Genomic DNA, 19,680 nt, shown 5'->3' on the forward strand with positions numbered 1-19,680 from the left:
CAGACTGGAGCTGCGGTACCAATGCTGGGCAACTCACAGCTGTGCTGGGTGACGCTGTGGGGCCTTTCTTCATTTTCTTCTTTGGCTTCTGTATCCACTGGCATTTAACAGGATGGTGCTGGGACAGGTAGCTCAGAGGACCTGCAGAACTGAGTCGTGTGCTCTCCTGGGTGCGTGGCACTCTAAGCACAAGGATTCATCTCTGGAACTGGCCTGCAGACCACAGACACACAGTATGGGCTTTCTTCAAGGCTGACATCTTGGGCTAGGGCAGGGCTCAGAGTGGGACTGGGGTGTTTGGGGAAAGCAGGGTGGGTCAAATGTCAGCAAGAGCAACCTAGCCCTCTGGGCTTCCTGGGGAGATAAGGCAAATGTGATGAACAAAGAATGCAGGGGTGGCCCGATTGAAAGCTCCCCTTGCCTTTTTCCCAAGAGGAGCCTTTGTGCTTCATGCCTTCCTGAAATCCTCCTGGGAAGTTGGACCCGAGAAAAAAGACTGAATTTGAGGAAAAGGGCTGGGTTTTCTGCTTCTTGTGGTTGGGAGGCAGAGAATCATCAGTACATAGAGGAAACAAGCCTGGGGAGAGAGAGGTAAAGTGCTCAAATCATAGAGTGAGACCATTTTGAATGGGGAAAGAGTCTTTGTTGTGTTCATGAATTCATGCATGTATTCATTCATACATTCATCTACTTGCAGGCATTTCTTAGATGCCTAGGAGGTGCTGAGCTCTGATGCACAAAGCTCTCTGCTTGCTTGTCAGGTTGCTGCTGCCCCTGGGGATAGCTCCCCGACTGTGGTGAAACCAATGTTTTCTGTTCTCTGAGGAGCAAATTACAATTGTTCAGGCACAGTGGGTAGGTATAAATTTCAGACTGCTGCCTGTGGAGGGAATGAATTTATCAGGGCAGGAGGCCTGGCAGGACATGCAGACCCCCCAGCCAGTACTTTCCTGCCCATCCCCCATACTCCCTGTTCCATAAGGGAGGGCACACTTGTGTCTTTTGAAGCAGGTCCCTTTTATTAGGGCAATCTGTGTTTTTGCTTCCGTAGTTCTCCACTGCAGTACCTTTCAGTCCACAGAATGGGAGAGATTTGTAGGATGAGATGTTTTTTCTTTTTTCATCCTTTCTCTTTCCTTTCCTTCTAGTATTTCCTGAACCTCTACCAAGAGCCCTGCACTCTGCTAGGTGCCTTCTTTAAAGCTGTTGAGGAGAAATGGTGCTTTCCAAACAAGAAGTATTCTGTTCTTCTCTCTGGCCTCAGGGAGCTAGGCAGAGATGTTTTTCTTCCCTCTTTTTTTTTTCTTTTTTTCTTTTCTCTGCCTCAGTTCTGTTCTCTGAGGTCACAAAAGCTGGCCTTTGGCTCCCTCCTTGGGGAGTCCCTTATAACCCTCCCTTCCTTTCTCCACTTTCTCTGGCATCTCTGAGCCAGAAGAAGCTGAGGCACTATGAGTCTTGCTATGTGTGTCTGTGTCTATCCCATTAGCACTTTGGTCACTTTAGGGCCTCTGAGAGCCAGGGCACTTTCTATCTCCCAGAGGAAACAGAAGCTACTCTAGCCTTCTGGATGCCAAAGGTTCCCTCCCACGTGGCTCCTGCCTCAATAACCTACCCTTATTTGTGTGTGAGTGTGTGTGTTGGGGGGTTGGTTTGTTTCTGCCTCAGGCACATTTTCTCTGTAATTTTTGGAACCCAAATATAAGGGAAATCTCATTTGCTCCGTTCTGACTCATTTACAATTAAATACACTTGTTCCCATCTGTGTCTGTATACATCTGCATACATTTGCTATAGCATCGCTCTTAATTTTGGAAAATGATGCGGCTGGTGTTATTTTTACCCTGACTGTCAAATTGGCTGAGAAGACCAGTGGGTGTTCACCCACCCAGTGACAACCCCCACCCAGGCCTGTTCCTGAGGGAAGATGGTGACATTTCTTCCATGGATGGGACATGCAGACCACTGCCCCATACTGGTCTTGTGATTGCCTATCTCATAGGGTCCAGTTGCTAGGACTGGGCATATTCCGGTCCATCTCAGTGCCAAGGCCTCACTGATTACAGAGATGGGCCTTGACTCCCTAGGCCACTTGCTGGCAGCTGCTGTGACAAGCATTGAATTTGGAGGTGGGAGTGGGGGGGCTTGTGACTCTCAAGGAGGGTAACATTGAGGAAACACTGCCAGGTCATCTCAGCCCATTCCCTCCTAGGCAGGGGGAAGTGAGGAGCTGTGTTTACCATTCAGAGGGATGTGGTGGCATGTGTGGGTGCCTGCTTCACCTACGTACCTAAAAATACCATACCATGGTTAGCTACTGCTTTTTTGTTTTAAAAATCCGAGTTACATCATAGAGATATTCACATTTAATTAGATGGTAGTGCCTGTCAGCACACTTTGAGCCCTTTTGATATTATCTCATTGAACAATTTTATTTATACTTAAATGTTAAAATAAAACTTGGTCAACAAGAATTATAGAATGTAGAAAATAAGATGTCGATTGTTGCGAATCAGAAAAAAGTTAATATCAAAAATCATTTGAAACAATACTCACTTTCTGCTGACCTACAACCTTTCTTGGAAGTTGTGTGATGGGCAGTGCTGCTGCTGCTGTTGATAAATAAGTCAGATCTTTTTAGGGAAAGGCTGGGCTTTCGTATTTTTTCTGTGCCACTTCTGTGATCTTGGACTCCATACTTCATATTGAAACAACTGCACTCCTAAGAGACTTAGGATGATGCCAGAATCATCCAGAGTGCCTTTCTATAGAGCTATGTAAAGGCCTCTTAGGCTCAGAAACAATGATTCCTTGGACACCAGTTAAAACTGAGGTTCTTTTTGTACTTGGCATTGTCTTGAGCCGATGGACTCCACAGAGGTGAAGAAGCTGCTCCGTGCCTTCAAAGAGCTTAATGTTTGGCCAATATTTCCAATCTAAGGATCAGTTAGTTTTTCTCCTCCTGTTAGTTCCTGGATATCTGCTTTCTCCATTGAGAGTCTCTATCCAAGATTCCTTGATTGGTCAGGGTCTAATCCCATGCTTAGTTTGAGTGGTCAAGTCTGAGAGGTTGCTACACGCACACACACTCACACACTCATACACAGAGTTATTAATCATTCTTGGCACTTCTGGGCAGAGTCAGCTTCTCTTTACCCAACCAAAGCTATTATTCGTGCCCCCCTTTGCCTAGCTTCTAACCCTACAATGCCTCTTAAAATTTCCTCTTTTGCCTGGTTAACTCCTTGCCATCCTTCGGGTCTTGACTTAGATACTACTTTCTCCAAGAAACCAGGTAGGGCTGGGTGGCCCTGCTCTGCGTCCACACAGCAGTGTAGTGTAATTGCCTGGAGATATGTCTACATGCTTTCTGCAAGCAAGAGCTGTGTCTGTCTTATATACTTCGTTCCTAGAGCAGAACCTGATGCTTGGTAGCTGTTCTACAAATATATATTAAATGAATGAATGAATGCATTCATAAACTAAGTCAGTTTATGAATAGAACCTAAGCTCTATAAAGTAATCTCCATCCAGTTCACCCTATGGGAGAAACCAGTTTCCTTAAAAAGAAACTGATATTGCATATGTAGAGATAAACATCTAGAGTGATTTACCCCAAAATGAAATGTTAATGACAGTAATGATTGAAAACAATCTGGGGTAGCAGCATAACAGATGAATTTAGTTTTCTTCTTTTTACTTGCGTATTTTCTAACTTTTCTACAATGAGACATTCATAAAACAAAAGAAGTTCAAAAAGTATATACTGTGCACAATTACATAACTGTCTTAAATGTTTTTACAAATTTGCTTTAAATGCCTCTTTTCCTTTCCAAGAAATAATAATAATGATAAATAATGTTTATTAAGAGACTGTTTTGTCAGTATTATCCCCTGAGGAAAAGACACCAAGATGTGATTAGGCATGCAAGAGATTAAGGGAAGAGCATCTGTGAAGGACAAACCTCTCAGGGGAAGATGGCGAGAGTCTTCTGACTGTGACGCAGGTTTGACAATCTGGAAAAGAAGATGGACAATAACGGAAGAGCTTCTGACTGAAGTACAGTTCTGAAAAAGTCTCAGTCGGGCTGATTGAAAGTCCCTGAGCAAAGGTTGCCTCTCAGATGAAAGGATAAATAAAATCTGGTAAATATGTCCTGTGGAATATTATTCAGCCTTAAAAGGAAGGGAATTCTAACACATGCTATAAGGTGGCTAAAACTGGAAGGCATTATGCTAAGTAAAATAAACCAGACGCAAAAAGACAAACACTATATGATTTCACTTTTATAAGGTACCTAGAGTAATCACCTTCATAGAAATAGAATGTAGTATGGTGGTTGCTAGAAGCTGGTGGGGGGTGGGAAATGGGAAGTTAATGTTTAATGGGTATGGAATTTCAGTTTAGGAAGATGAAAAAGTTCTGAAGATGAATGGTGGTGACAGTTTCACAATGCTGTGAATGTACTTAATGCCACCGAACCGTACACTTAAAAACAGTTAAAGTGGTAAACTTTATGTTATGTATATTTTATCATGCGCAGAAAACTGTTGCCTATCAGAGGAGTCCCGTGTCGGGCAGGAATGGTCCAACTCTGGTACCCCTGCTATGCTCAATCACAGGCTGAGAGAAGCCCAGAGAAAGCATGGCTTTGATGTGGACGCTGTGATGGATCCCAAAGTCAGTGAACTCTGCTTGCTACAATAGCTCTCTCAAAGAGAAATCCCAGCAGCACATCTCCATGGCTGCCATAGCTGTGTAATGCCTCTGGAGTCAGACCATCTGTGTTTCAATACCCAGCTCTGGCACTTTTTGGCTCTGTGACTAGGGACAAATTATTTAACTTCCCTGTACCTTAGTTTCTTTATCCAGGAAACAGGGGTGTTGATGTTAGGACTTAACTTATAGAGTGTTACATGAATGAGATAATATATGTAAAGTGCTTAGAACATTGCCCGTCATAAAGTATGCTGTTTGTAAAAATTTGCTAGTATCATCATGAAGCATTTTCTATGATATAGCCACCATGATAATGCTTTACAGAGACTGTTTCAAAAGAGCTTCCGAGTATCTCTAAAATTCAGCCAATAATCTCTCCATTTAGAGATGGGGAAACTGAAGCTTGGTTAGACCACACAGTCAATAAGAAGTAGAGGGCTGAGGAGGTCACAGGTGGCCCAGCTGGAGAGTTCAGATCAACTACTAGACAATGCTGCATCCTGATCAGCCCTTTACCTGTGGTGTTGGCTCTAGCTCCAGTCTAAGATAAGGGTTCCCTCCTGATCCTTGTCTTCAAGTATAACATCTTTATCATGATCATTATCAAAATTGCTGTCATCTTCAGTATCATTGGCATCAGCATCAGCCAAAAGGACTTTATTAAAGCATCTAATTACACATTCTGCAGTTCTGTATTTTAGACAATAATACCTAGACTTCCAGAAGCTTAGCGACTAAAGCTTGGATGAGCATGTTACGGTCTCCCAAATAACAGAATAATGGCACAGCTAGAGAGCACCTTACTCCTAGTGGTTTCTCCTTGGGCAGGCTGCTGGACCTCCCTGAGCCTCACTGATATATGAAACCTACTTTCCTTTCCCCCAGACCCTAGTGAGATAAGGTTTGAGGACATGTCTGGTTGAGTGTGCAAAGCACTGTGCAAACTTTAGCTGGCACTTCTCCCAGACCTCTTTGATTAATCCTGCCAGAGTCAATAGTGAGAATGCTTCTGTACTTCTCACCCATGGATTGGTGAGATGTATAGCTCTTTCCAGTTTGGGATACATAGATGGTGAAAAACAGGGTCTTTTGGCCATACCTACGCCTTTTGTTTTTAGTTATCGGAATTTAATAGGGTGATGTTTTTCTGGTTCGGCCCATAGAAAGGGGCTGCCTGTCTGCTGCAGGTCTAGAGTTATGACAACCCCTCTCACTACTGCCATAAAAATGATTACGGTTTTCTAATCCATGTTTCTCTGAACCACATTTTTCTATGTAGTCAATCAACAAACATTAGCGAAGCACCTACTGTGTGCTGGTTACTCTGTTGTGTGCTTGAGATAAGGAGGTAAATGGATGCCTTTCTTTAGGAGCTCGCAGATGTGAGCTGGTGGGGTGTGACAGGTAAACATATCATTGCGATCAGTGAGGTGAGCCTTGACAGAGGTGTGTACCAGGCTTGAAAATCTGAGAGGATTTCAGAATCTGGAGAATAAGTGTGGGGGCAGGGTTGTAGGCAGCTAGGAGAAGAGGAAAGTCATTTCAGGCTGAAGTAATTATGGGGTTCAATTAGCAAGGCAGGTCTCAAGACCTCTACAGACCTCCATCTCTCCAAAGCTCAGGAAATGAATGCAGGAATGGAGTGGGAATGAGGTTGGAAAGGGATGCCAGATTCTGCGCCTACTATGTGCTAGACATTGTTTTAGGTATTGGGGACAAAACAGTAAACAAGACAGACAAGGTCCAAGATGTCAGGTCACATCCTAGAGGGAGAAGACCAACAATAAGCAAATAGACAAACAAATAAATAATTTATAGATGGTGACATGTACTGCGAAGAGAATACAATAGGTGATGGGATAGAGGTATCCAGCTACCTTAGAATAGGTAGTCAGGGAGGTCAAATTGAAGAGGTGACATTTGAGTTGAGATCTGAATGCACTGTCACAGGGAATCATGGAAGAAGAGACCCCCAGGAAGGGTAAAACTGGTAGAAAGGAGTAGATCCCAAAGTGTCCTGGAGGACAGGCTAAATTTTTTATAACAATGAAAAGCCATTTGAGGTCCTGGTGTTGTAGGCCTCAGCCTCCATGGAGACACAGGACACCTTCTTCCCAACTCTTAAACCCAAGACCCCTTAGAGGGCATGGCAGTCAGAAGACACTGCCCACTACCATGTAAAAAGGGCTTTTGTTCCAAGAGCGAGACATTTGAGTGAAAGTTCAAGGTGAGAGCAAAATGTTGAGGGAAAATGATAGTAGTCAGGGCATCACATTCTCTCCTTCAGCAAATTAATGAAAGGAATAAATGCTGTGCACCACATTTTGGCCCATGAGGCAGAGGAAACTGAGTTCCCTGGTGTGCCCAGTACTGGAGGCGCTGATGGGTTGTTGCTCAGCACAACAGGGAGATGTCTTCCACATTTATAGCTCCTGCCAGTCCTGGGCTAGGCTGCAGGCTGTGGGCAGAGGCAGTAATAAGGTGGCCAATGTCGTTTGCTAAACTGTTGCTCAACCTAGACAATCCCAAGAGAGATTTCGTCGAGGATATAATGCCCACTTTCCATAGGATTTGCTCTGTTAGATAAAGTGTGGCATGTTGTGGAGGTTCAGCCCAGTCTCCTCTCTGTGTCCAGAGAAGTTTCTAATATTCCATCTGTCCTGGTTTCTCTCCTGCTTGAAATTCTTTAGCAGTTCCCTGCTGTCCTCAGAATGAAGTTCAAAAGAATTTATTAGCATGAAATGATTCTAATCCTGGTCACTTCACCATTCTCTTGGACCTCGTTTTACCTTTCTACATTGTAGGCTAGCCATATTGAATACATTGCTTTGTCCCAGAATCCACTATGTTCTGTTGCCTCCATGCCTTTGCACAGGCTGTTCCTTTATCTGAAATGCCTTCTTTCCCCTTCTGACTTCCCTGCACTTGGCTAATTCCTACTTCTCCTTCAGGCCTCAGCTTAGATATCAGAAAGCCTTTCCTGATCCACAGAGCTGGAGCTGAAACCCAGAGGGTCCACAGCACTCTTCTCTTTTTTTTTCCCTCCAACTTTATTGAGGTATAACTGACAATCTCCCTATCCAGTTTTGCTAATTTAACTATTTACATGCAGCTCATCCTCAGGCCTCCTGAGTCCTCCCAGACTATACCAGGCTTCCCTACATCTTCTCACGTTATTTTTCTTGCAGAGCTCATATCACAATGGGTAATGATAGGTCTGTAAGAATGTTTAATTAGTGTCTGTCTCCTCCACTAATCTGTAAACACCATGGGGGTATTTGCCTTGTTTGTTTAGCTCACCATTGTATCCTGAGAGCTTGGCACATAAATATTTACTAAATGAATGAATGAATGAATTCCTCCCCCAATACCTGGAGCTTGCTCTCAGCATAGCACTTTGCTTATGATAAGAGCCTATGTACTTCTCTGTCTCTCTCTAGCTGTCTTGTAAGCTCCATGAGGGGTGGAATGTTTTGCCTACTGTGATGTCCCAGTGCTTGACACATTGCCTGGCAATTTGGCACTCAAAAAATATTTTTGAATAAATGAATAAATGAGTGAATGATGGCAGGCACTCACTCATGCTCCTTTACAATTCATTCTTTATACTGCAAAGTGACCTTTTAAAAATGCAAATTAGATCAGGTTCACTCTACTTTTTAATCCCCCAAGGGTTTTCCATTGTTCTTAAAGAAGAACCCAAACTCCCGTACCATCTCTTACCTCCTTCTCTGACCTCATCTAGTACTACTCTTTTTCTTATTTACTACCTCTCAGTACACTGGGCTTTCTTCTGTTCCTTGAACATGCCAGGCTTATTCCAACCCTACGGCCTTTGCATTTGATATTTCCTCCTCTGGGATATTCTGCCCCATCAAAGGGCTCATTCTGGTCATTCAAGTCTTAGCTCAAACATCACCTTTTCAGTAAGGCCTTTCCTTACCATTTTCCTAAATGAGCACGCCTCCTTCCCATCACTCCTAGCACTTACCCCTATCTGAAATCATATTGTTCATTTAAGTATTATGTATTGCCTTTCTCCCTCTCTAGAATGTAAATTACATGAGGGCTGCCCACTACTGTATCTCCAGGGTCTAGTACAATGAGTATCACATAGTAGATTGATTGAGCAAATGAATGGATGAAAGAAAGAATATGATAATAGCCTTCTGTGATGGAGGGGTTGGTCCTGCCAGACTCAGAGGCAGACAGAAGAGTGATTTATTATGATTAAAAAAGCTAGATTGGTAAGGACTGATAGAGGGAGCCAGGACAAAATGTAGGTTTGCCAGATTCCACTGTGAGCTCATGGAGTCCAGGAATCCCAGGGTCAACTCAGCCTTGACTCAGTCAACCCAGAATCAAATTCGCCCTGGGTAAACGAAAAACAAAGGCTGCCCTAGCTTCCACTTTAAGTTCATCTATATTTGGAATGCTCATATGGGGGATATACAGGGACATGTAAAGGTTCCTGAAAGGTGTATCTCTCTGCTGTGTTCTGACAGATTTTCTTTTTCTCAAAGTTTCTTGGAATTCAGAAAAAACTGTTATGTAACAGAAGCAATGAATGGGGACAAATGACTCATTCATCACTACATTGGAGATCTAAAGTGTATTAATTTAATTTGGTTTATATTACAATGCAACAATTCTTATTTTGATAGCACTTTTCATACTCCTACAAATATCTAAAAATGCCAGACAAAAAAAAGAATTTTTAGAATGGTGAATACAAAGAATCAAGTTTCCATAATAAAGCCCACTGATACTTTAAAGAGAATAAAGCACAACCTCCCTCCTTGAGCCCCCTCCCCTTTTTAAAAGACTTCTTTTTAGATATCTTTTTGCTTGGTTGTCACCGTCTAACTTTTCTCCTTTCAGATTCTCTTTCTCCATTGTTATCAACAAAAATACGAGCATGAAAGGGGCAGGAAATGTTTGTTTTTGTGTACTTATCTTTGATCATATCAGAGAGAAAAGAATCGTGAACATCTGCTGACTGATTTTAAGAACGAAATGTTGATTTTGTTTTCTGCAGGGAAGATGAATAATATGAATAAAGAGAACCTTATACTTCATAAGTATCAAGGGCCTAAGTTTGGACTTTTATTTAAAACTTAACTCACAGTTAAAGCCAGCAGCGTCCTCTATTAGAAGAGGGCTGGAAGGAAGGCAAGTGAGCCTGTCCTGACCACCTCCAACCCACCCCGCCACCAAACCCCCCAAGCAACCCCGCTTGTCAAACTGCTTGAAGTTATGCTAAAAGACAAAATATACACAGCATAATAACCAGGCATTTAAATTATAGTATAGTCTTGACATGAAAACTATTTTGAATGTGGCTTTTCAACAAAGAGTTTTTTAAAAGTCATTGACATTTCAGAGGCTAAGTGGTGGTGGTTAAGAGCCTGATTCTGGATTCTGGCAGATCTAGGTTCCAGCACTGCCATATACTTCCAGTGTGACCCAAGCATCTTTTCTCACTTATAGAGTGATGAACACAATAGTAACTACATTAGGATTGTTGAGAGACATGTATAAAATGTGCAGCTCTTAGCATAGAACATGGCATGTACCAAAGACTTAGTAAATATGAGCTATTATTACTCCTAGTCATTGAGTGTTAAAATAATTATCACTGTATGAACAAATGAATTAATGAGCAAATTTTAAGTATACTTTGTTTTCTGTTCAATTTTAGACTAGGTATCAGTGATTCTCAATTCTGGCTGCACATTAGAATCACCTAGGGAGATTTTAAAAATGCTTAGTCCCTACCTAAGAATAGTTGACTCCGAGTCTCTGGGGGTGGTTCCTGGTATCATATTTTTAAAAAGTTCTCAAGGTGATTCCAATGTGCAGCCAAAGTTACTGAGCTACACAGAAATGAGGAAAATACCCTGATGTTAACTAATAATAAATAAAACTGCCAGGGTGGGCAAGGCTTTACTACTTTCCCCCAACCCATCTGAAAAGGAACTAAAAGGCAACTAGGGCTACTAGGCATCCAATTGCCTTTGACCCTGATGTGGTCCCACACTTTAGTTTTGCCTTTAGTTTTATTGACTCTTGTTCAGATCTGACCCCCTTTGTTGGCTTTCCCCAGGCTAAGCCAAGAGTCCCTTTGATTTCTTCTATGGAATTTGCTGGGGGAAAGGGCACTCATCATTTCATGGCTATGACAAGACATAAAGATTTTCCAACTTTTCATTTCAAAGCTGCCAAATCAGTTCTTATCTTTACCATTCTTGGATCTTCACTCATTTTGGTTCTACCTTCCTTAAGGATTGTGGAGTGCCTCAGATGAGGTCACATCCAGGTAAGTGCTTTATACACTGTAAAGCTATTATTTAACAGCACAACATAGATAAATGATAACGAAGCCTTCATAATATAGAGAATCTCTAAAATGATCTCTCATAGTTCATCTTTATTGACATTTTGACATTATTTTGTGTTACTTTTTAGAATAGTCCATAAAGTCTTGCTGATCGACTTTTACTGTTTTTTTCCTTAACACTCTCGGTGCAGCTTAACCCTCGTCATTATGTGCACTGTGTTCAGTAAGTCGAAACCTGAAGTTTCAACCCAAATGCCATCAATTGATATTAGTGACCAAATCCTTGGTTTCAATGACACTTGATTTTCCTCCTATATCTATGGCCATTTATTCTTTCGTCAGATATATTTAAAATGCACTTTATGTTCCAAGCACTGTGCTAAATTATAAGAGCAGAAAAGTGAAAAAGTAAGACAAGATTCTTGTCCTCATGGAGCTTATAGTTTAATGGAAGAGACAGAAAATAAACTAGTAGACAATTCCAGAGAAGGATGAATACTATAATGAATACAAATGCAGTAATCTGGTAGGGAATGACTGGGGTGTTGGGGAGTGTGGTCAGGAACTGATCAGGTGATGTGAAAATTGGCCCTCAAGAATGGGAAGTGGTGGGGAGGGATAAATAGGCAGAGCACAGAGGACTTTCAGGGCAGTGAAAATATTTTGTATGATACTATAATGATGGATCATGTTATTACACATATGTCTAAACTTGTAAAACGTCCGTGAGTGAGCCTTAATGTAAACTATGGATTTGGGGTGATTATGATGTATCAATGTAGGTTCATCAGTTTTAACAAATGTACCAACTCTAGTAGGGGATATTGATAATGGGGGAGGCTATGCATGTATGGGGACAAAGAATTTATGGGAAATCTCTATTTTCTTCTCAATTTTGCTGTGAACTTAAAACTGCCCTTAAAAAAAAGTCTTTAAAAAAATGGCTTAAATGTTGGAAAAAAACAATATAAGTGATCTCAAAAATTTAATACATAAATAGGCACTAAATAAAATATTTTATTAACAAAAAGAATAAGAATAAGCCAAGCTGAAGAGTTAGGGCAAAGAGATTTTCAAGTAGTGGGTACAGCAAATGCCAAGCCCCTGCTGTGGGAAAGGAATTGGTGCATTTTAGGAAAGGAAAGGAAGGCTCTGGGTTGCAGAGGGGAGCTCAGTCTCCTGTTCTGGCTTGTCTTCCTCTCAAATGTTGGTCCTGGGTCTCCACCTCTTCTTGCCATATATTCTCCAGGTGCAGATGACTCCCACAACTCTAGTTCCACTTGGAGCCTTTCCTGAGTTCAGATTTGGATATACTCTGTGTATAGGATATCTCCTCCTAGATGTTTGGTAGGCCCTAAAACTAAGTAGCTCTTTGTCTGCATTGTTTTTCACCCCCACTCCTACGTGCTTTACCTCCAGGGCTCATATGGGTAATTGGCACCACTATTTCCTCAGGCTGATCAAGTCTGAAACCTTTACATCCAACGACTGGCAAGACTGAGGATCCTCTGTCCTTCTGCATAGCTCCCAAATCTACTCACTTCTTTCCATCCCACTACATTTGTATATTACATACCATCCTATATACAGAAAACCTACAAGTACCCCCATATCCCTTCCTGCATGTAACTACTATAACACTTCACTGTGTATCTTCACAGACTTATAACCATTCATTCAATTGAGTACCTGCTACCTACCAGGCACAGTTCTAGGTGCTAGAGCCACAACAGTGAACAGAAGAGAAGAATATCTGCTTTAACTGACACATGCATTCAAATAGGGAAGACAGACAAGATATTCTATGTTAGGTGGTGACAAGTGCTAGAAAGTACATTAGGGTAAAGAAATAAAATGGAGAGTGGAGGGAGGGGAAGTGGGTGCTAGCGTTAATTTATGAAGGTGGATAGGGAAAGCCTCTAGGACAATTGAGCAGAGATCTAAATGAATCCATGGAGTGAGCTAAGGGGCTGTCTGGGGGAAGATCATACCAAGCAGAGGGAACTGGAAATGTAAAGGTCCTGAGACAGGAAAGTGCTTGATGTGTTAAGGGAATGCTTAGGATCCTGGTGTGGGCCGGAGTGGAAAGATAGAAGGGAAAAGCCAAAGATGAGTCTGAGGTTGATGGGCAAGATCATGTAAATTTTATTCAGAGTGAAATGGGAAGAACTGGAGGGTTTTGAACAGATGATACATTTTAAATGGCTCAGCTGCTATGAGAAAAAAGCATTAAAACAAATATGTATTCATTGTTTAAACATAAAAGGGATATTATGTGTATTGCTTTACAATCTGCTTTTTTTCAAAGCAAATTTTTAAAAAACAAAATATGGTCATGTTATCTCTTTGTTTAAAATCCTTTGTGGCTTCCCATTTCCCCTCACAATAAAGTCTAAAGCCTTAAAAAGCCCTGTCTAGACTGGCTTCTGCCTACCTTACCAGCTCCCAAATCACAGTAGTTCTTTTCCTGGAATGGGATTCAGGGTCTTCAAATGTTCTTGCCCCTTGGTTTAGAGTCAAACTCTTTCCTTTCTATCCACCTTGTCAATGTCTTTTCTAGATCCTGCTTATTAATTCTTTCGTCTATTTAACCAGTATTTATTGAGAGACCTACTATGTGCCAGGTACTATTCTAGGTACTGGAACATAGCACTGAACAAAATAGACAAAAATTCTGGCTCTTGTGGGGCTTAAATTCTAGTGGGAGGAAGACAGGGGAAAACAATAAGTTAAAATATGAATATATACATATTCATATATAACTATAAATATATATGTAACTTTATATGTCAGATGGTGATACACCCTAAGGAGAAAAATAAAGCATGTAAGGAGGAATGGGATATGAGGGAATGGGTTACAACTTGCAATTTCAGGTAGGGTGGCCAAGAGGAAGCCTCACTGAGAAAGTGACAGCTGAGCAAAGACCTGGAGGAGGTGAGAGAGTGAGTCAAGCAGATATTTGGAGGAGAGCATCTCAAGCAGAAAGCAAAGGCCCTAAGGTACGAGTCTGCCTGAAGTGTTCCAGGAACAGTGGTCTAGAAATAGTAAAGAGGCCAGTGTGTCAGAGAAGTGTGTTGGGGGTAGGTGAGCTCCAGAGGCCCTTATAAGGACCTTGCCTTTTATTGTGAGTGAAATAGGAGCCATTGGAGGGTTGTGAGCAGAGTAGGAGTGACATGACACATTCTGACTTACATTTTAATAGGTTCACTCCAGCTACTGAATTGAGATTAGACTGAGGGAAGCAAGGGCAGAAGTAGAGAGACCAGTTAGGAGGCTCCTGTAAAATTCAAGTTAAGTGATGATGATGGCTTGACTCAGGATGGTAACAGCAGAGATAGTCAAAAGTTGGTGGATTCTGACTATATTTTGAAGGCACAGGATTTGCTGAGGAATTAGATATGAAATGTGTGAGAGAAAGAAAATGGTCAAGGATGACTCTAAAGTTTTTAGCCTGAACAACTGGAATTGCCATTTAATAAAATGAAGAAAACTGTGAGATCAGCAGGTTTAAACTGAGATATAAGGAAATTAGTTTTGGGCATATAGACAGATAAAGTGTGAGATGCCAAGATGTTTACTGGACATACAAGTGGAGGTATCAAGTAGGGAGCTGGATATGGGAGTTCGGAGTTCAGGAAAAAGTTTAGGTTGGAGTTCAGAATTCAGGAAAACAGTTTAGATTGAGATATAGTTCAGGTTCGTTTTAAGTATGGAGTTGTCAACATACTTAAAACCTAAAGACTGGATGAGATCACCAATGGGTTAATGGCAGACAGAAAAAGAGGTCCAAGGATGGAGCCTTGGACTCTATAACAGCAGTTTTTAAGCTTTTGATCTCAAGATCCTTTTATACTGTTATAAAATTTTAAAGATATCTAAGAGCTTTTCTTTGAGTTTATCTATCAGTGTTTACTGTATTATCATGTTATCATAAATAACATTTTTAAAAGAAAAAATGTTTTCTAAAATAAAGGAAAATTCGGGGAGAATTATCATTGTTTTGCATTTTTGTAAACTTTTTTACTGTCTGGCCTTATAAAAGGTAGGTAGCTGGATTCTCATATAGGTTTCTGTATTCTGTGTGATGCTGTGTCATACGTCATGTAGACTGTGGAATACTCTACTATACATCATGCGAGGTTGGGAGTGAAAAAGGCAACTGATATTTTAGTGGTATTATGAAAATAGTTTTTGCCTTACTACCCCCTGAAGGGTTTCAGGGGTCCTCAGACTGCACTTTGAAAACTGCTGCTCTAACATTTAGAGGCTGGGAGGATTTGGAGGGAATCATCAAGGAGACTAAGAAGTTGCAGTCAAGGAGGATGGAGGAAAAGTAGATGAGGTTGGTGTCCTGGAGGCCCAATAAAGTATTTTAAGAAGAGTGGTCAAATGAAGTCAACTGTGGATGGAGACTGACCACTAGATTTGACATCATGGAAGTCATCAGAAACCTTGATAAAAGCAGTTTTGGTGGAGAGGTGAGTGCCAAAGTCTGACTGGAGTGGGCCACAGGATAAAGGTCACTTCCTCAGGTCACTGAACCCTAGACTAGGTTAATTTCCCCCAAATCTACTTGTACCTCTTCCATCTCCACTATGACCTTTTTTTTTTTTTTTTGTAGTTTATCTGTTTTAATACCTGTCTCTTCCATTACATTTTAAGTTGTGTGGGAACTGGATAAAGGCAGTCTTACTCACTGCTGCTTCCTCAGCAAATAGCAAGTGCCTGGAACATAGTGAATACTCACATCTTCCCTAGTAAGCTTTTCTTAGAGGTAGAGAACTGACTCCCCTTATCTTACAGGACACACTGCAAGTCTCATTACATTCTTTCTACCGCCTGACCCTTCTTTTCCCAAAACAAACTTTGCACTTTCATTTTTAGGGTCTATCTTAGTCCATTTCAGCTGCTATAACAAAATACCACAGACTGGGTAGTTTATAAACAACAGAAATTTATTTCTCACAGTTCTAGAGGCTGGAAAGTCCAAGATTAAAGCATCATGTTCTGGTGAGAGCTTTCTTCCTGGTTTATAGTCAGAGCCTTCTTGCTGTGTTCTTACATGGTGTAAGGGGCAAAGGATCTCCCTGGGGCCTTTTTTTATAAGGCACAGATCCCCATTCATGAGGGCTCTACCTTCATGACCTAATCACCTCCCAAAGGCCCTATGTCCTAATACCATCACCCAGGGCAGTAGATATTTAACATATGAATTCTGGGGACACAAACATTCAATCTATAGCAGGGCCCCCTACTTAGAAAGGACCCACACTTGGTTTAATGCTCCGCTGTTGCTGTCTTGAAATTGTTAATAATTTTTGAACAAGGGGCCTCACAAATTAAGTAGCTGGTCTCGAGTGAAGTGATGGATATACAAAGTTATGGAGCATAATCCTTTAACTTTGTCACTTGTTAGTTCAAACAAATACTTACTGATTGATCACTATATTATTAGGTAGCCAAGTGTAGTGGGGGAAGCCATGGCCACTCTAGGCAGGGGAGGCTTCAGGAGCAAAGACTCTGAAGCCAGAAACAGAATGGGATATAGTTGGACAAGAATGGCTTTGTTAAGGTTTGTCTTTCTCTTGAAGGTTGTTCTCTCCCTTCGTGGTCCTAGTTCCCTTTATTAGCATCTTTTAACTAACACAAACCCATAGTGCTTTGAATTACAGTGAGCCCATTGACCCACAGATGATAACTGGGCACTGCTTAGGGGATGAGCATTGAGCTGGGTGCTGTAGGGGATATAGATCCTGTCTTCCAGGAGTTTGCATTTCCTGAGGGAGGGGGAGATATGAGTAGTAAAGGCTAAACATGTTGAGGGCTGGTCTCCCTAGCATCGTGCTCAGTGCTCAGCACCAAACCAGCAGTGGATGTTGTCCTGCAGTATTTTGGATTTATAGGCCAATACTGAAATCGATCTCGTTCATTATCCTATGGTAGAGAAAAAAAAACAAAACAACATTAGGTTTTCTATACCAGGCTGCTTGTGAATACAATGTGTGTGTGTGTGTATTTAAATTTTTTTTGTAGTTTCTTTTTTTTTGTTTTTGTTTTTTCTTTTTTGAGCATTCACCAGAAAGATAAGGAAGAGTGGGAATAAAATTTCCTAAATGGCCAGGGGGATAGGGGTAGAAGCCAGGTCCTCTCGCTTGCCTCATCAAACGAAGGGATGATTTCTAGGTCTTCCACCTTGCATTCTGAGGTCCCTACAGTCGGATTCCAGTGCCACTCTGCCTCATGCTGTGAGACCTCAGTTTCTCCTGTAAAATAGGGGATGGGCCTAGAGCACTTTTCTGGAACCTGTGACACGGGAACACCTGTGGCACTCCTCAGAGGAGCATACCCAGGTCCCTGGGGCACCAGCCGGGGGTGGGGCCTGCGAAGGCCTCTCCTGGATATTCACCTGTGCGCTGAGAGGTGACTCACCTGCAGTCCCCGGCTCTCGGGCTGTTCCAGGAATCACCGCTCCTCCTTCCTCTCGAAGGGTCACTCCCAGCCTGGGCGCCCACTAGGGGCAAGAGATGAGGTAACTCTGGGGTGAAGTGCGGGGAGCAAGAGGTCCTCTTTGGAGTCTTGGCCCGGCGTCGCCAAGCTCTTTTGACTGGGGGCTCGCCCCGAAGCCAGGGAAAGCCGGGCAGCGGCGGGAGGCTCCCGGAATAGCGCGCCGGAGGGAGGTGTCGGGAAGAGCTGACGGCACCCGGGCGGCGGGGCGGGGGCCGCGGGCGGGGGGCGGGCCAAGGGCGGGGGCGTAAAGCGGCCCATTTCCTCCTTGGAGTCGGACGGGAGGGAGACAAAGCGGCCGCCGTCGGCTTCGGGCCTCGGGAGTCTTCCTGTGCTCTCCCAGCTCGCCGCAGGTAACTCTCTTCGTGCGGGCGTGGGCTCCCCAGACGGGCCGAGGGGCTCCTCAGGCGGGCAGAACTTCATCTCCTCCGCGAACCCGTCGGGAATCCCGTTGCCTGAGGGCGCGGCGGTCGGTCCGCTTTCCCTGCGGGGCCCGGGGCCTGGGCCCTGGCCGGCCGGGCGGGGCCGGGCCGGAGCTTTCTAGCGCTCGGGAAGTTGAGGGGCCACGGCGGCTGGAGCCCAGCGAGCCGCAGGCCCCTGGCGCGTCCTCTCGGGAAAGTTTCTCCCGGTTTCTGAAGTTTGTTCCAGTGGACTCGGCGCGCGCGCCAGGCCCGCGCTGGGCCCCCCTGGCCGCCTTTCCTGTGGCGAGGAGTCTGCACGTTGTTTCCGGTGCGGGAGTGTTCGAGAACTGACTTTCCAGGGAAATGATTGTGGTTTGTGGTATCTGTGGTCGCCTCCCCCCTCCCTCCGCCGAAACTTCCCGGTCTGCTATCCAGGACATCGCGGAGCCCGCACCCCCGCATTCCCGGGCCCGAGCAAATGTGAAAGTTCGAGCGCTCTCTTTCGCTGACACAGCTTTGGGAAGGTGCGCCACACCCGTGTGGACTTTTGGCGTGTACCACTTTAACCTTTGTTAAGTTACTCAGGCTTCTTCTTGTGCTGGTTAACTGGACGCACTTAACTCAGATTAGTCCTACTTCTCTTGAGTGGCATTACAGTCTTTTCTGTTGACTTCTAAAGGCGTGTGCGTGCGTGTGAAGCACTTGTTGAAAAAAATGTTGACCGAATGCCTAACTTTGGCTTGGCAGGAATGGCTTCCCAATAATGCAGGCGGCAGTTGGCTCAAATCCAGTATTGACACCCTTTTTTGTCCTCATGTGTCTTTGTAACATTTTTCGTGTTTGTTTTGTACCGAATTTACAATAATTTAGAAAGGATAATGTTAAGTCTCCAACTAAATAAAGGGTACTTCAGATTTATGTTGAAGGATATGATTACATCACTTATTATTGCAACATGATAGGCAATTTGATGAGAGGATATTTTATTTAGCAGCGAATTTTAAGACTACACAGGTGCTTGTTACTTTAACAAATTTGTAAATCAAATTAATTAAGATGTGTTATTTTGTTTTACAAGAGAAACGAATGGAAAAATATACATAATCTTTGTCCACTTATTTACCCTTCTTGACTTTTATTAAGTTAAAAAAAATTTTTTTTACCCACTCAAGGGCCCACAGATGATTAAGATTGGTCTCTGCTTCTAAAAACTCACAGTTAATGGGGAAGGAACACACCCAGGTGTAGGACAAGGCAGGTTGTGTTAAGTGCGGTAACAGTACTGATGAGAAACTTGCGTGTGGGTCAAATCTTGCATAATACAAAGGGTAAGAGAAACTTGTGGAGGCGTGGAGAGGGGTCTGGTTGTTTGGCTAAGACTAGAAAGGGTTCCAGGAGGGGTGGTATTTGAACTGGATGAAACAGTAGGGTTTTCACAATGAAGGAAGCATAAAAGGCATAGAAATTTGTGGAATTGTAAAATTCTCTCCTGGGTTTCCTTATACTTTTGGCTATCGCTTCTCATTCTTTCTTTTTTTTTCTTCTTCCTCCAATCCACTCATAGTCAAGATTCTATCCAATATATCTCAGTCCTAAACACCATTGATGTGGCATTACCCTTGCTCTCATCAGGAACATCTCACTCCATACAATGCCTTAGTAATCAGGGAGACTTTCCTCTAATTTGAGAATCACTTCTCTGAGCAGTCTCCCTG

General features: G+C 42.9%; 2 protein-coding genes across 5 annotated transcripts in view; one reads left to right on the plus strand and one right to left on the minus strand.

Annotated features, from left to right (window-relative positions):
* Positions 1 to 15,994: 15,994 nt before the first annotated feature.
* LOC120581193 (translation initiation factor IF-2-like) lies at positions 15,995 to 18,405 on the minus strand. The gene is made up of 3 exons (XM_039835931.1): positions 18,020 to 18,405; positions 17,490 to 17,963; positions 15,995 to 16,994 (listed from the first exon to the last, which is right to left on the minus strand). Exons 1-3 carry the CDS (start codon positions 18,403 to 18,405, stop codon positions 16,958 to 16,960), a joined length of 897 nt encoding a protein of 298 aa, XP_039691865.1. The 3' UTR covers positions 15,995 to 16,957.
* CTNNA1 (catenin alpha 1) overlaps positions 17,571 to 19,680 on the plus strand; it is a 150,681-nt gene continuing 148,571 nt past the window's right edge. The window contains exon 1 of one of the 4 annotated variants that reach the window (XM_039836216.1): positions 17,571 to 17,589. The gene's annotated coding sequence lies outside the window, so the exon portion shown is untranslated. Of the gene's footprint in view, positions 17,590 to 17,796; positions 17,918 to 18,274; positions 18,294 to 18,470; positions 18,490 to 19,680 lie in introns of those variants that run through there. The other 3 variants (XM_039836214.1, XM_039836217.1, XM_039836215.1) reach the window with 3 other exon arrangements.

The sequence above is a fragment of the Pteropus medius genome, unplaced genomic scaffold, assembly GCF_902729225.1.
Source record: "Pteropus medius unplaced genomic scaffold, Ma_sr-lr_union100, whole genome shotgun sequence".
NCBI classification, from domain to species: domain Eukaryota; kingdom Metazoa; phylum Chordata; class Mammalia; order Chiroptera; family Pteropodidae; genus Pteropus; species Pteropus medius.

Bases quoted from the DNA above. Each gene is read 5' to 3' on its own strand.
- LOC120581193 (XM_039835931.1), bottom strand. From the start codon at position 18,405: ATGTCCTGGATAGCAGACCGGGAAGTTTCGGCGGAGGGAGGGGGGAGG. The intron at 17,964-18,019 runs GCAACGGGATTC...CCGCCTGAGGAG, and splicing joins ACCGACCGCCGCGCCCTCAG to CCCCTCGGCCCGTCTGGGGA. The intron at 16,995-17,489 runs GTGAGTCACCTC...TCTCTACCATAG, and splicing joins CCGAGAGCCGGGGACTGCAG to GATAATGAACGAGATCGATT.